The 15,402-nt window shown below is 48.5% G+C and overlaps 1 protein-coding gene across 10 annotated transcripts in view; it reads right to left on the bottom strand.

Moving 5' to 3' along the window:
• Window positions 1-15,402, bottom strand: part of SGMS1 (sphingomyelin synthase 1) — a 266,257-nt gene that overhangs the window by 9,154 nt on the left and 241,701 nt on the right. For all 10 annotated transcript variants that reach the window (XM_028104479.2, XM_028104476.2, XM_028104477.2 and 7 more), the window contains one exon: window positions 11,662-11,779. In XM_028104479.2, the coding sequence (XP_027960280.1) occupies window positions 11,662-11,779 (118 nt within the window). The remainder of the gene's footprint in view (window positions 1-11,661; window positions 11,780-15,402) is intronic.

Below are 15,402 nucleotides of genomic sequence, written 5' to 3'. Positions count from 1 at the left end.
AGGACCCTGGGATCATGACCTGAGCCGAAGGCAGACGCTTAACCATCTGAGCCACCCAGGCGCCCTGCCCTCCCGTTTTAGCATGAAAATATTCATGGGGAACCTGTGCGTGTAGGGAGGAGGGAGAAATTACAAGGTAAACATAGCATCGAGAAAAAAAAAATAGCCAGAAATCAATGCTGCATTTCTTATAAGTGCCCTTAAAACTCCTAAGCTTTCTTTTAAAAACTTTTCATGTCAGTCAAATCTCTGCAAGGGGAGCAGTCTCTTTAAGCTTCAGTGGAAAGTGGGAAAAGAAGACAGATGGCCGCATAAAAAATTTTAATTATGTTTAAAAAAGCAAACAAAGTACAAGACAAATCGCAAAACAATTGAGCAGAAACAAGTTACCATCTTTTTCCTGTGCACCACACCTGTCAATCAAGTAAATCAGACCAGCGTGGGAAACAAAATTTATCAGCGGACAAAGGATATGAGCAACTGGAGGTAGAGACTGTGTCAAACAAACAGAAATACAAACGGACATTGACAGGAGCTCACTGTTCCCTTGGCCGCCGGGGGTTGGGGGCGGGGGGGGAGGCAGGCACAGGGTCGCCCATCTCCTCAAAGTGGCTCCCTTAGGAGGAGGGGGCACACTGGAGGAAGCTGCCAGGGGGGCAGGGAGAGGACAGCTGAGGCCTCTGCCACTTGGCTGTGTGACCCCAGGGGGCTGGACGGGTCTGACCCTCAAGCCCCTCACCTACAGCCTGGGGAGTCATGGCTTTATTATGATTGGCAAAATCCCCGGCAAAGCTCATCATCAATACTGAACAGCAACCTCAACAGCACAGCCTGTGACCTAGAAGTCTACCTCAAAGAAAGGACCCCACATAGGAAAGAAAGCTTTATGTACAAACACCGTAATATTATTTATAAAGGCAACAAACTGGAAACCATCTACCCAGGGATGATATTAACTAGCTGTTCCTTTGCTATTCAAAGCCCAGGCCCCGCCCGTTCTGAAAACACCAGGAGTCCCTGGAAATAGCTCTGGGATGTACTGAACTGGAACTGAGGGGGTGCACTGGACTCACACTACAGGGGTTCAAATGTACTGAACTAGGCTACAGTTTTGGGGTGTTGTTTTTTTTTTTAGATTTTTTATTTTTCATTTGAGAGAGTGAGAGAGCATGAGCAGAAGGGGCAGGGCAGATGGAGAGGGAGAAGCAGACTCCCCACTAAGTGGGGAGTCCAATGTGGGGCTCCATCCCAGGACCCTGGGATCATGACTAGGAGCCGAAGGCAGATGCTTAACTGACTGAGCCACCCAGGCGCCCCATTATTGCTTAATAAATTATGAAAAAATAAGTTCACAATGCCTGTGCAGTAAGCTTATATCATAAACATTTTCTCCTCTTGAGGACAACACAAAACATGTGGTATAATTAACTATGCTTTTTAAAAAAGAGTCTAGAATGTACATTCCACATGTTAACAGGGTTTGTATGGAAGTTGGCAGGATTTCTCCCAGTCTCTGTCCCAAAGGGACTTCCATTACTGCTCCTTGGGCTGGAAAGGGAGGGACTGCCTTGGAAGTCCGCAGTTCTGGGATTCAGGTTGCCTTGGAGTGCAGGCAGGACATACGGGAAGAAAAAAAACAGGAAACTCTTGGCTTCTCTCTCACACTTCTCATTTTGGTTTCCTTCCCCAGTCTGCCTGCTACTATTTTTTAGTGTCCTCTAAACACCCCTCCATACATTCTATCTAGTGTTTCTGACTTGCATTCAGTGGGAAACAGCATGGAGTGTGCTTCCTCCACTGGAACGGGCTATAACCCACCCCCCACCCCCATTAGCAGGCTTTTGATTGTTCATTTTTGAAAGCAGATATATTTGGGGGGACATCCACGTGATCACATTCTCAGTGGACACTACAAAGCTGTGACAGGAGCTCTCAGATCTCTACCACTATGTGAATTATGGTCTCCTAGGGACACAGAAAAGTCAGTTTTTGGTAAAAATCAAGCTATTTTCTTCAATATCTAATGAACAGCTGAGAAATTAAGTAAACTGGCCAAATCGCTTAAGCAAGAACAAGGCCGGGCAGGAGAGGCTTAACACCACGGACCACTCCAGAACAGTTAGAAACTGGGGAGCCTTCAGTTTATTACAAAAAAAAAAAATTTATATATATAAAGATGGATACATATAAAGTAACTTTTCCTTGAGCAGCCTCACACCTCACAGAGGTAATGTCCTGCTATCATGCCCCAGGCATCTCTCAAAGTACACACTCATTCACTCATTCAATGAATCACCTACTACCACCAGGGCAAGGAACATTTTGTCGTATTGCTGAAGAACAGTCTCACTGCCACACAGATAATTCGCTCTCATCTGTCTAGGCCATGCCCAGAGAACTGCTCTGAAACACACAGACCACAGTCTACACCCGCTAAGGAACCTGGCATCGAGGGGCAGAAGGATCCATGGAACCCCGTGTCGATCACGTGCTGGGCAGCCTGCCGCTGAGAAGCACACACTATACACTGCGGTCACCCCTCATCTTCAACTCCCACAGCAGGACTCTGCCACTCCCCGAATTTCGCCTGGCATCCGGCCCTCCAAACTGATGACGGGTACGTAAGAACTAACACGAGTCACGAAAACGCCCTTCCGTGGGACCCCGAGGCCCTCACGGGGACAGGTCGTGTGTTTACAAGCTTGAGGATGCTCTGGGGAGCACAGCGGCCAGCGGCCTGCACACCTGTGCCCCTCACCGGCTCTCAGACCTCCTTACTCTCACCTGACCGGGCAGTGGAAGGGCAGTGGCCCGGTGGTCTTATGGAAGAAAACATCGGCTTTCGTTCGTACAGAGACTCCAGCCTTTTCAACGGTTTTCCCATTAATTATCTCGTCCTCTCCTCCCAAGGCCGTCAGGTGGTTGGTGCAGCCGTTATGATGGCCATTTGAAAGAGAAGCAAATAAACAGGCTCTTTCTGTTTCGCACCGTGAATCAGGGGGATTAGATCCAGATTCTTCCTCTCACCCAAGCAAGCCTGCAGCCTCTGCACCCCAACAGAGAGCCTGCTGTTGTTGCAAACGTCTGCCCAAGTGACGGGGGCCGAACGTTACCTCCAGGCTGCAGGTGTTCTCACCAAATCCCACCCATCTCACACATGGCATTTAGACGCAGGTGCACAGCAGGGTTCACGAACGATCCCTTACTCCCGAGTGTTTTTTTTTTCCTTTTCAATCAAACTTCCCCATTTCTAGAAAAGTTATTTTCACGGAACTCTTTCACACACCGAGTGTACATTTTCTGCCTTCTCAAGCAAGGTGTTTTCGACCTGACTTTCACTTCCCTTGCTTTGTACTGTGCCGTGTCGGAGAGATGCTCCAAAATGTCTCCAGGTCTGCTTTCACAGGAGCAACGATGAACCCACACCCAACCCAAGCCCCAGGTCAGGGTGAAGCGTCTGGGGTGCTCTGTCCGTTCTAGCTGCAGATGTCTCTCATCTGTAGGATGGCAAGAACCACCTTTCCTCGCCCTCAGCCCTCACCGCCTGAAGTGAGATGGTCTCTGGAAGAAGTGACTGCAGACATTATAAAGTGCTGACCCAACTTAAGGCAGCACCCCAACCCCCAAGCCCTTCAGGGAGAACTCCATGCCTGGCACCCAGCACGTGAAATCTGGGGTGTGCTCTCCGAACACGCAGCCCTCACGGATTCTCGTCCGTGGTCACCAGAGACTTTTCTGAACAACTCCTCCACGTGGGAACTGCCTCATTCCTGGGCAGGTTTTGCCTCATCCACAAATACCGTGTCCACCTCAACTGCTCTTAAGTAGAGAGACTTCACGATGTACATCCTCTTAGAACTCATATATGCGGGCGCCTGGGTGGCTCAGTTGGTTAAGCGACTGCCTTCGGCTCAGGTCATGATCCTGGAGTCCCGGGATCGAGTCCCACATCGGGCTCCCTGCTCGGCGGGGAGTCTGCCTCTCCCTCTGACCCTCTTCCCTCTCGTGCTCTCTATCGCTCTCATTCTCTCTCTCTCAAATAAATAACTAAATCTTTAAAAAAAAAAAAAAGAACTCATATATGCAACTTTAAAAAAGACCTTTCCCTCCGTTAAGCTCCAAAGGCTTTGGCTCTCCGCACCTCTCCGTTATCAAACGCATCCATCCATTCTTCTTTCTTCTGGGGGAAGGGTTACCGCCACAATTATCAGCAATCAAGCGCTAATCCCCAACCTCAGCCTCCCTCCCCCCAGTAAAAACTTTGTAATTTTTTTCACAGCCTCTAGTAAGGAGACTTTATCAAAGCTTCATGAAATCTCAAAGTCGGCTATGGATTTCCATTCACCCATGTTCTTACTTGTCCCATTAAAGAAATCTAGCATTTCAGAAAAGCATGATTACCTTTTAACAAAATTATCTTTGCTTTAAGTGTTGAGAGATCCATTTGCACTACCTGTTCGTGAAGGAAAAATTTAAAAAAAAAATTCCCTCAGTTTTGTTAGGAAACTTCTAGATCTACAGAGCACAGCTCTTCCTCTATGACTTATGATGGTGTCACAGCCCAATAAACCTATAGTGAGTTGAAAATATCCTAAGTCAAAAATGCATTGACCATAACCAACCCACCTCACCTCATGGCCTTGCTGACTTTAACATGCCCAACACAGGTGGGCAAAACCATGTGACGCAAAGCCCACTTTATGACCAAGGGCTGACTGTCTCACGTATTGTACTGAGGACGGTACCCAAGTGAGGGAGCACAGTCACTGCCCGGGCACTGCGGCTCCAGCCTCACCAGAACGGACCGCTAGCCCAGGAAACGAGCCAAAATTCACGAAATCTGAAGCATGGCTTCTACTGAATGCGCATCGCTTTCCCAGCGTGGTAGACTCAAAAACCCGTTAAGTGGAGCGACCGTGGGCAGGGATCGTCTGAATAATGAAACCCCCAGACCCTTCCCTTGGACTCATCAATTATCAGCATTTCACCACATTTGCTTCTTCCTCCCTCTCTTCTCTCCTGGACCACGTGAGAACAAGTGGGATATACTAGGATGCTTCACCCCATATGTAGAAGGACACCGTCTTCCATCGCCACACTCCTCAATGTGTAACAAGGAGGCAAGAGGATCAGTTTACAGACATCCTGACTCAGGCTCCCGAAGGTCTCAGCACGTCCTTTATAGCGTCTACGCCCCGGATCCAGGGTCCAGCCAGGGGACACATCTCGAGGCTATGTGACACAGTCTTAATTTTTCTGTTTCCCAGTCTTTGTATTTAGGACACTGGTATTTTTGAAGAGTCCGGTCTAATTTCTGTACGGAATGTCCGTCAATCTGGTTTTAGCGGATTGTTTCTTTGTGCTCAAAGTCAAATTCAACGTGAGTGGCAGGAATATTACAGAAATGTGTGTCCTCCTTAGCACATCACATCAAAGGGCATCTGATACCATTTGTCCTGTGACTGGTTTGGTCACTTGGCTGTGGGAGCGCCTGCCAGATTTCGCCACTGAACACACACCTCTGCCCCTGCATAGTTCATCAGCAATCTGTGTTGTTCTTAACATATGTAAATATGATGCCCCCAACCTTTCACCTAGTGGCCTTGGGACCCGTTCTTGGTTCCTGCTAGAATTACCACTGGAGTCGCTCCCAATGGTGATTTTCTATTTCTAACATTTCTTTTCCATCTAGGAGCTGACCTTTTTCGCCCTTAACACTAATTTTTAAAAGGTTTTTTTACTAATTACTGCCATTCTTTCACTGGGACACTCCAGTGATCTCAAACCTGGCCAGCGGGAACCTCTCCAGCAGGAAATACAGCTTCTGAATGAACGCCCTGGCCTGCGGTGTCCAGGCAGCTCCTGCACGCGTCCCTCAGGAAGCGAGTCCCATCGACCACCCGCCTGCACGGTGACACAACGGATAATGCTTCACGGAGACTCCTACATCGTCACCCCCGAGGCTCCTTGGAATGCCTAGTGGATGCTTTCTGACTCCGGTCCCCTCTTCACACCAGATGGCTGCGGCCATGCTGAAAACCTCTGTGCCCTTCCCCATGCCCCCCAAACACGGCCCTCTCTGCCCGGTCCACACCACCACAGCAGTGCAGCCTCACCCGCCTCCCTCCCGCACACAACAGAGACGCAGCCCACACGTGCCTCTCTGCCTTTAGCTCCGGCCACTCGCCACAGGGTGCCACGCCCAGGGTCGCCCCCTTCCCCCGGCCCCCTCGACACCTTTCCTGTTCTCCCGACTCTTCTTCTCCGCGAATCCACCTGGCAAACTCCCACTCGTCCCTCCGAGACCTGGCTCAGACGGCATCCCCTTGGCACAGTCGACACCCAGCGGTGTTTGCCACTTTCTGGGGGCGCCGCCACGGGCAGGACTCAGCAAGTCAGAGCAATCTGCTGGGTCACATGTCTGTCATGGCATCCGGGTGCCCAGGAGGGGGACACCCATGATATCGATTTGTGAATCCTCAAGATTTACCCTACACAGGGAAGGTTCTCTAGAAATGCTTGTTCATGAAACAATCGACCTGCTTGTGCATCGTCTACAATCTCCCTGCCTCACAATCCAGGAGAGCGAGTCTCCCTGGTGATGGCCCTTCAATAAAATCATTTAGGGGGCGCCCGGGCGGCTCAGTCAGTTAAGCATCTGACTCTTGATCTCCGCTCAGGTCATGATCTCAGGTTCGTGAGATCAAGCCCAGCGTCGGTTGGGCTCCAGGCTGGGTGTGGAGCCTGAGATTCAGGAAAACAAAACTACAACAAAACACCATTTAGAAAGTTTAAGGTTTATAAAATCATATAAAACTGCATATATCAAGCTTAAACTATAAGGAAACAGGAATAACTGTACAGAAAGCACGATCAGAAATATGTAAGACAAATATACATAAAGGACTAATATACAGAAACATCAACAGTAAATAGGACCAGGAGTGATGGTAAAAATTTTCCTCTTTTCGTATTTTTTCAATGTATCTATAATAAAAGTATAGTTTCTTTAAAATGGAAAAATTAATCTTTTTAAGAGAGAAAAAAATAATTTAGCACATTTCTATTTTTTCTTTTTTGTCCCTGAAAAAGGAAGAGAATCATGGAGAGAGACTGAGGAAGGTGAAGAAGAGCTTCGGGATGGGGAAGGCCCTGGAAGTTATTTGCAAGAAACAGTTAAAAGTGAGAACAAACAAAAAGGCAGGTTACGCTGATGGTAAGAAACTGGGGGGCCGGAGGGAGGTGAGCAGAAAATGCGGTAAAATCAGGCACGGACAATTTGGATTCCACACACTCGAACGCAACGACGTGAAGCTGCTTTGGTACCAGAAATGCTGGTAAGGTTGGCGGGAGCCAATCACACCACCAAGAGCGGGTCAGTGTGGAGGGTGGCCTGCCACACACCATGCTGCACCCCGAGAGCGTGAGAACATGCCAGAACGGTCATGGGGTCCCCAAGAGCGCGGGCCCTTTGCCTTGGGAGCCTGGGGATGGGGCCAGCACCGCTCACCTGCGGGGTGCAGGAGGGGCTCCGACCTCTGCCGTGCCTGTGACTCAGGATGACTGACGGCAGGAGAGGCTACGGAGGCCCTTCTGTCCTGACTCTACTTCCTGTCCCGCTGAGCCCTTACCCCCATGCCACGCAAACACAGCCCTTGTCCACCAGGGGGCTCTTCCCAGCGCAGGAGGATCAGGCCACTGAAAACAGTGTCACAGAGTGCAGTGTCCCTGCTCTAATTAAACCCCCTCTTTTCCAAGGTGTGCAAACCTTGGAGCCACGGAGCCACGGATTAACTCCCGCAACTACTAAGATGAGAGTTGAAAACAGCAAGTTATTTCCTCCGTCGGCCTTTGGCTGTCTGGATCGGGGGCCCAGAGTAGGTTGTTTCTTTATTTTCCTCCTTTTGGAGTTTGCTACAACAGTTAGAAAAAGCTTTCTTACAGGAAGCTAAGAACACTAAAGAATTCTCAAATATTTCTGCAGTTTGGGGGATTTTTTAAAACTGAATCCTAAGCAGTGGGACCAAGATGACAAGGGGGGGGGGTGTTCTGGTTTGCCTGCATGCTCCTTGCAGAGACGCTTTGGTGAGCTCAACAGGCTAATCCCAGCATCAGACGCTCGGCAGCCTCGGCTGGAAGCCCGTCCCGCGTCCACCAGGCTATAGGACAAGCGCGGCCCAGAAACGCCGCTGGGAACTGAACACCCCAGCTTGCCCGTGGCTCCTCTCTGTGGCAGGAGCACCTGCTGGGAGGCCCGCTCTCCTTCCTCCTCATTTCCCACGACCACGACATCTTGTCGGGTGAAGCACACGCCGCCATCAAATGAATGAACAACGGGAACAATTTCATAATTACTCCTGCAGACCTGCTGGACCGCTTTTCTTAGAAGCCACAGGGTGTGAGTACTGGCCTTAAGGGAAGAATTAAGCCTGCCAACGATGGGGCCTGACAGGACGGCAGAACCAAGTTCACAGTGCACCGTAGACAGAAGGTGTCTTGTACGGCTCAGCTCCATACGCAGACCTGGGAAATGAATGTCACCAGACAGGTCAGACGTAGGGGATGGAGCATGGTCATGCCACCAGCTTCTCTTCTTGCCTCCGTGTGGCATTTCGTACCCACAGAGCCCCTGACGTGTCACCGCCACTCACTCGCAGAGCTCCTTAGGACAGACCCAGAAAGCGTCCTCCGTGCCGTGCTGCCCATCAAGGCCCAGAGGCCGTGAGAAGTGCACACAAGTGCCACACGGCGGGGCCGCGGGGGGTGCAAGCCCATGCTGCCTCTGACCTCCGTTCTTCCTACGACTCGGCCTGTATTTTTAAGGGCTGAGAGCCCCCTCACCGTGCAATGCTCTGGGGAGACCCCGAATGGAGCCACTAGACCAGATGACTCTTCCTGAGGCTCCTTTCAGTCCTGACCGACGAGCCCCGGGCTGGGCTGTGAGCAGCCACGCTGGCCTCTGGGACCCCTCTCCGGTGCCCCCTCTCCCTCTGGCACGGCTCCCGGGGTGGCGAGCGAGCCTGGACCGGCCACTGGATTCCCTGGGCTTGGGCCACCAGGCCAGGGGCGGCACCAGCCTCCACGGCCTCCCCGGCCTCTTCCGTCCAGCTTCGGGAACCGTCATGTTCTACCCGTGGAGTCCTCCTGCCCACAGACCTGAGACCAAACTGAATCAGGTCTCCAGAGCCCACTTTCTATTTAGAGAAGGAAACAGAGCAGAGAAAGAGGCTAATCGACAAGACAACGAATCAAACGGATGAATCCAGAACGTGGGCTATTCCACAGAATTACCCATCTGATCTCTCCGAGTTACGGATGGTGGGGAGAAAGAAAGGGAGAAAGGACTGCCTAGAATTAGAGACTTAAGAGACACAGCAACTAAATGTAAAGATGTTGGCTCCTAATTTATACAAACCATTTTTTAAAAAAGGCTTTTTTAAGACAATCAAGATATTCCATGAACTGATAATTGCCAATACCAAAAAATTACCATTGAGCATGTTCACTATACCAACAGCATTAAAGTTATCCATAAAATGTCCAAAATTTTCAGATGCACACGAAAGCATATAGCCATCAAATGACACTGTCTGACATTTGTTTTAAAATACTTCAAAAAAAAAAAATGTGATGAAGCAAATGCAGCCAAGTCTTGATAATTATTGGATCTGGGTGTTGGGTATATGGAGGTTCCGTTATGAGCTTCTCTACTCTGGGAGATACGTATGAAAATTTTCAGAATGTAAATTGTTTTCTGAATCCTTTCTTCCAAGAGCCTGTTCTACAAAAGAATTAGACTTAACGAGTCCTTAACTAATTATTTTTGCTAAGCTGTGCTTACGTTTCATCCCCTCCTGTGTTCCTTTCCTTAAAAAAATCCCAATTTCCAAATGACCGTCATGGAAGGATGGCCCCAGTCGGGATTTCTGGCAACTCCATATACGAGTGGCACGTTTGGGCCGAGTTTTTTATTTTGTTTTTTTGGTTTTTTTTTCACAGTTCCTGCTGTGACCTGTCTTTACCAAGAAAAACCACAACTATTTATAGCCACGGGACCTTGGCTGGATTTGCTGATGACTCAGGCGCACTCTCTGAGCGCCAACGCGAACCAAGCTCGGGCTTGCCGGCAATTGGATGGAGTGGCAGAGAGAGGTCCTGGGGGTGGGACCAGAGCAGGGAGAACGTCTACACAGCACAACCCATCCACGTCGCATCCATGACCGTGGGCTTGGCCTGGCATGCTGTGTGCCCTGGTGGGATAAATTTCCCCATGCACAGACCTTAAGAAGCTCCACTAAGCTTGGGCAAATATCCTAAACTGTCCGCCTACTGCTGAGAACACACTGCCGATCGAGCCAGGCTCCCTCCGAGAGTCCACATCACTGGACCCTCACTGATAATAAGAGATTTCCTCTAACGCAGGAGCCACAGGCAGTGCTCGAGGGCTTTCACAGAGGGTGGCGAAGCTGTGAGGCTGGCTTCTCTGGAGGACGACGGAACAAGACGGAAGGTCCAGGGTGGGGTGGGAGGCTGCTGACAGGGACGAGGGGACCACTCATTCTTTATGGCAGCTTTTCCAGAGTTCAGTGAAGAGTCCGAGGCCAAGACGGAGAGAAGCAGGAAACCAGCTACCTTCCTGAGGGCACACCTCAGTCTAAGAAGGAAGGGGACGCGGTGAAGCAAGGAACCTAGCGGCGTCCAGAATTTCATAAAGACACCACTTTGGAACCCTGGTGAATTTTTCCGCTCTCTTTCCCAGTTCTAGCAGAGAAGACTCTTCTGGAAAGAACTAAAGTGAAAGGGGATGGAATCGAAAGCACATGGGTGCTTTACCAGTGCAAGTGCAATGCAAGGAAATGACTGCAGGGGCACCACGGCACTCCCTGTACCCTCCCAACCTAGTGAAGGAAGCCAGCCTCTTCCAATTCTTACTGCATTAGAGCTTTGGGGCCGGCACACACTGTAAAAACTGAATCTTCCGCTAATTATTCAGAAGTCCCAGTGCTCTCCCTAGTTGGAGGCATCGTAAGGTAAAGGTTAGGGGGTCAGGAGTATTTTGTGAACCTGACGGAAAAACAGAGCCAATGGGAGAGGAATAGAGTTTATTTTAAAGAAAGGTCTCTGTGCTACTAGGGAAGATCAACAGGGCAAAATGTGCCTCCAGGGAAGAGTGACCCTGCTTGGGTGGGCGGACGGTGCGAGGGGACAGGGACGGTGTCTCTTGCCCTTACACATCACCACTGCAGGGCGTAACAGAAAGAAGGGAAACATACCACTGGAAGCCACACTTTCCATCCAAGAGAGGGAAAAAGCATCTGAAAGCTCTTGGATCTGTGTCAAGGGAGTGAATGGTATTTTAAACTTCTGGCAGGAAACCAGAGAGCTGCACCCACACACAGAGCCTCACCGCTTCCAGCACACCAACTAGACCACGTATGCTCCGAGCTGGGGAACTCTGGCGGGCTTGGAGATTCTGAGAAGGGGGCCGGGGGAGGTGGGGGGGGGGGGGGGCCTGCCATATTGCTTAGTAACGTTCCTGGATAAGGATGCAAGGCTTTGACGATATTCTCAGGCAACGGTCACCTCCGGCCTGAGTCAGAGGACCCCCGGGGCAAGACGACAGACAGACAAGAAGGGCGATCACAGTGAGCAAAGGTTTACCTTCGGAGAGCAGTTGAAATGCATGCCGGGCACTGGGAGGGTGGTCACATACATGGTGACACAGCGGTACAGGTACAGTGTGCCGACTATGCAGAAGAATCTTCTGCTGATAATAGACCTAGAGAAAGGGAAAGACAGGCCACTCAGTCATGAAATTCCGCACGTGCAGTGAGGTTTTCCGTGACCCGACACACCAAACCAACCCCCAAATTGCTTGAGAACTTGAAATAAGAATGTTCTAACCAAAGCTTACAGTAGACTGACATAAGGATTTTGAGAATGAGGTGGTGGTTTTTGATTCTCTTAATGTGAACTGGCCAGAGGAGGGTAAAGGGCTCTCCATTGCTGCTAACGAGGCTTCCCGAGGCCTTACACCTGAGCTGACGTTCACCTGCTGGGTAAGTGGGGCCCGTTCTGATTGACCCGTACCTGTGCCTACACAATTATTAGAGAGTAGAGTGTGTTTTCCGTCATACAAAGGGAGGATGCTCAGAATACGAAAATGGCATTAAAATGAGAATTCACAAGTTTTCTGACCTTGAATGAGTCAAGGACACGGAACAACCGTACGGACTCTCCTGGCTGATCTCCCTCTGCGTAAGTATGATGTCAAGAAAAGAGCCTGTCTGGTTAACAGCATCTGACCCCCCACCTCTCTCCATGTGCGAACTCTGTGGCCGTGGGACAGGCCACTGACAGAGGACCCTCAGTTTCTGAATCCGTAAACCGGGCACAACATTAGAAATCATGTAGGGACAGCCCCAGCCTCAAATGTCCAGGTTACGTGGATGAGTCACAAAATAAGCAAGAATTAGAAATCTTTTCCATTTCAAGCCGATGAGTCATTCTAATGAAACTATCTGATATACACACGTGAACAAGTATATTGAGCTTGGTAACTTCACCTAGCCTCAAGTTCCACATCGGTTAACTGGAATTAGAGTGAGTTGTGCTAGCTCCAGTGTATCCTTGGACAAAAATGTTCCCTCCCTCTCTGCTCCTACCCTGTTCTTCCACAGGCCAGAATCACAGTCCTGCGGGCTCCTCTCTCTCAACTGCGAGGAGTTCAAATGTTTCTTTGGCCTGGGGCAACCTGAGTTCAATGCACAAAAAAAGCCTTAGAAACAATGGGCAGGCTTTCCTCTCAGATACTGAACATTCACTCTATAATTTATAGCGTAGTTCTATTCTTAGGCAGAACGGACATTCCTACTGAAGTTGTGTCTTTGGAAGAGAACTGGTATCATCTGCGTTTTTTGTTTTGACAAGAGGAACAAAGTAACGTGTCAGTTGTGTGAATAAAAAATTTTATTTTTTATTAGCTGGGTGGCTCAGTCGGTGAAGCATCTGCCTTCCGCTCAGGTCATGCTCTCAGGGTCCTGGGATCGAGTCCCGCATCGGGCTCCCTGCTCAGCGGGGAGCCTGCTTTTCCCTCTGCCTTTGCCTCTCCACCACCCCCCCCATGCTGGCTCGTTCTCTGTCTCAAATAAATAAATAAAATCTTTAAAAAAAATTTTTTTTTCTAATAACACATACAACCCTACTGGCATTTCATTCTTAAGTGTGGCAGTTCAAGTGGGTTACTTAGGATGTGTGGTTACAGCCCGGTGTGTTGCCCGCATACCCAGATTTCAGAAACCGGGTCAGACTTGCTCACCACAGAGGCAGTATTACTTTCTCTTAGCAAAGCTGTGCACGCCACCTCTGAGGACAAGAATTTATTCAGCATACAGCTGTCTTGTAAAGGTATGTGCCTTTAATTCTGAGTATGACAAAAAGCACAAGAAAACAGGGGCGCCTGGGGCGGCTCAGTCGGTTAAGCGTCTGCCTTCGGCTCAGGTCATGATCTCAGGGTCCTGGGAGTGAGCCCCGCACCGGGCTCCCTGCTCAGCGGGGAATCTGCTTCTCCTTCTGACCGTCCCCCATTCTGGCACTCACGCGCGCTCTCTCTCTCTTTCAAATAAAAAAATCTTTAAAAAAAAAAAAAAGCACAATAAAACAATATAAAGAGGGACAGTGCTAGAGAATGATACTAACCCTATAAATGTCTGACCAAGAATACTCGAAACACCAAAGTGAATTTTCCATTGTGAGACAGAAGGGTCATCTTTCTTCAGAAGCAAATGCCCTCTCTAGCCCTCCTGCCCAAACAAATTATTTGCAATTTCACTTGAACTACACAAGAAAGAGCTAAGACAGAAAGCTGTTACATTTATCTAGATCTGTTTATCTCTTTGGGGAAAGACAAACAACGTGACCACTATCAGTCTACTTGGGTAGAGATTACAATTAAGATTACAAAAAAAAAAGTTTTAAGTAACAAACACTGAAGATTCAGCCACAATTACTCTTTGACTTGAAGTGAAAAAGTCAAATGACTTTATCATGTGACTTCATCAATATTAACAAAGTGGTAAGTTGAAAGTGGCTGTAAGAATCTAATCTTTGGCATTTACTTAATCTTTTAAAAATTAATCTTAGAATAGCTTCAATATATAATGTTAAACCAGGATCTCCTTGCACAAGCTTTAAAAAGCAGGTTATAAAAGTGTTTTCAAAGAACTGTATGCACTTAAGGCAATTATTTCCTTCATCAAAGAGTTTCACACATTAGAATTTTTACTCTACTCAGATGTTTAAAAGTTCAAGATGTGTGTGCTCGCCCCAGCAGCACATATACCAAAACTGGGATGATAAAAGTTCAAGACATGTTTTAAAAAAAAAAAAAAAAAGGTTTGAAGTGGTTAAAAATGTAACAAGGCAACAAAAAGCCACACAAGTATTAATGAGATATTACGAGGGATTAAGCGAATGCCAAGAATAAGACGCTGTTATAATTCTTAAAACCACAATGGTGTTCTCCTCACATGGGGTCATCTCTCACTGGAAAGAAGCCTGCTTCCCAGCCGCTTGCACTGCCTAATGACCGTGACCTCGCTGGAGACTTGCATTTGGCCTCGGTTATCTTATTTGTGTCTCAAGGATTTGGGTAATGGGCTCTTACCATTTTTCCTGAAAGAAAAGAAAATCCTTCTTTGTTAAAAATGATTATAAGGAAACATGAATAAAAGCGTTATTATTTTATAGATAACTATTGAAGACTTGCTGGAAGAGCATATTATGGTCAGAACAGGTGACATTAAACTTTTTAACATCCTTACTTAAAAAGGAGAAAGTGCTCAAAACCTGATTAAACACCACCAAAATCAGCAGTAGTACATTGCTTTTGGCATTTGGCACAATGATCTAAAATTCTAAAGAAAAAAAGCGGTGAAAGACATTAACACACTACCGTGTAAAATTAAAGTACTGGAAGGTTCTTTGGCTTCCCACAAGTTGTCTTTTGCAACGAATCCACAGCCAAAAAACATACATACAGCAATTCTCTCAGAGCTCAGACCTGGTCTGCAAGCTCTTTATGGAAGCTCCTGGCCTTGGGCCTTGACACACAGCAACGGAAGGAAGCAATAATCCCAAACCCAGAGGCAACAAACAAGAGGGAACAGAGTCAGGGAGACCCACAGCTCTGGCGCGGTCACGGAAGCCAGGGCCTGATTCAGGTCCTGGACCAGCTACGGCAGGATGCGCGGCGTGGACCAGGCACGGGGAGCTCATCACCACACGGGTGCTTGCTCTACCTTTAACAAAGGCTCACGTGGTGATTTGCGCCAGCTTGATTAATTCCCTTGGAAATTTGCTTCCTCACCAGCAAAAGGATGCCTCGCCTCTTCCTTATGAATC

Source organism: Eumetopias jubatus, unplaced genomic scaffold (genome assembly GCF_037043125.1).
Source record: "Eumetopias jubatus isolate StellerSeaLion01/CBP00866 unplaced genomic scaffold, mEumJub1_p1.0 scaffold_17, whole genome shotgun sequence".
NCBI lineage: Eukaryota > Metazoa > Chordata > Mammalia > Carnivora > Otariidae > Eumetopias > Eumetopias jubatus.
This window is presented reverse-complemented; position numbering and strand designations above follow the sequence as displayed.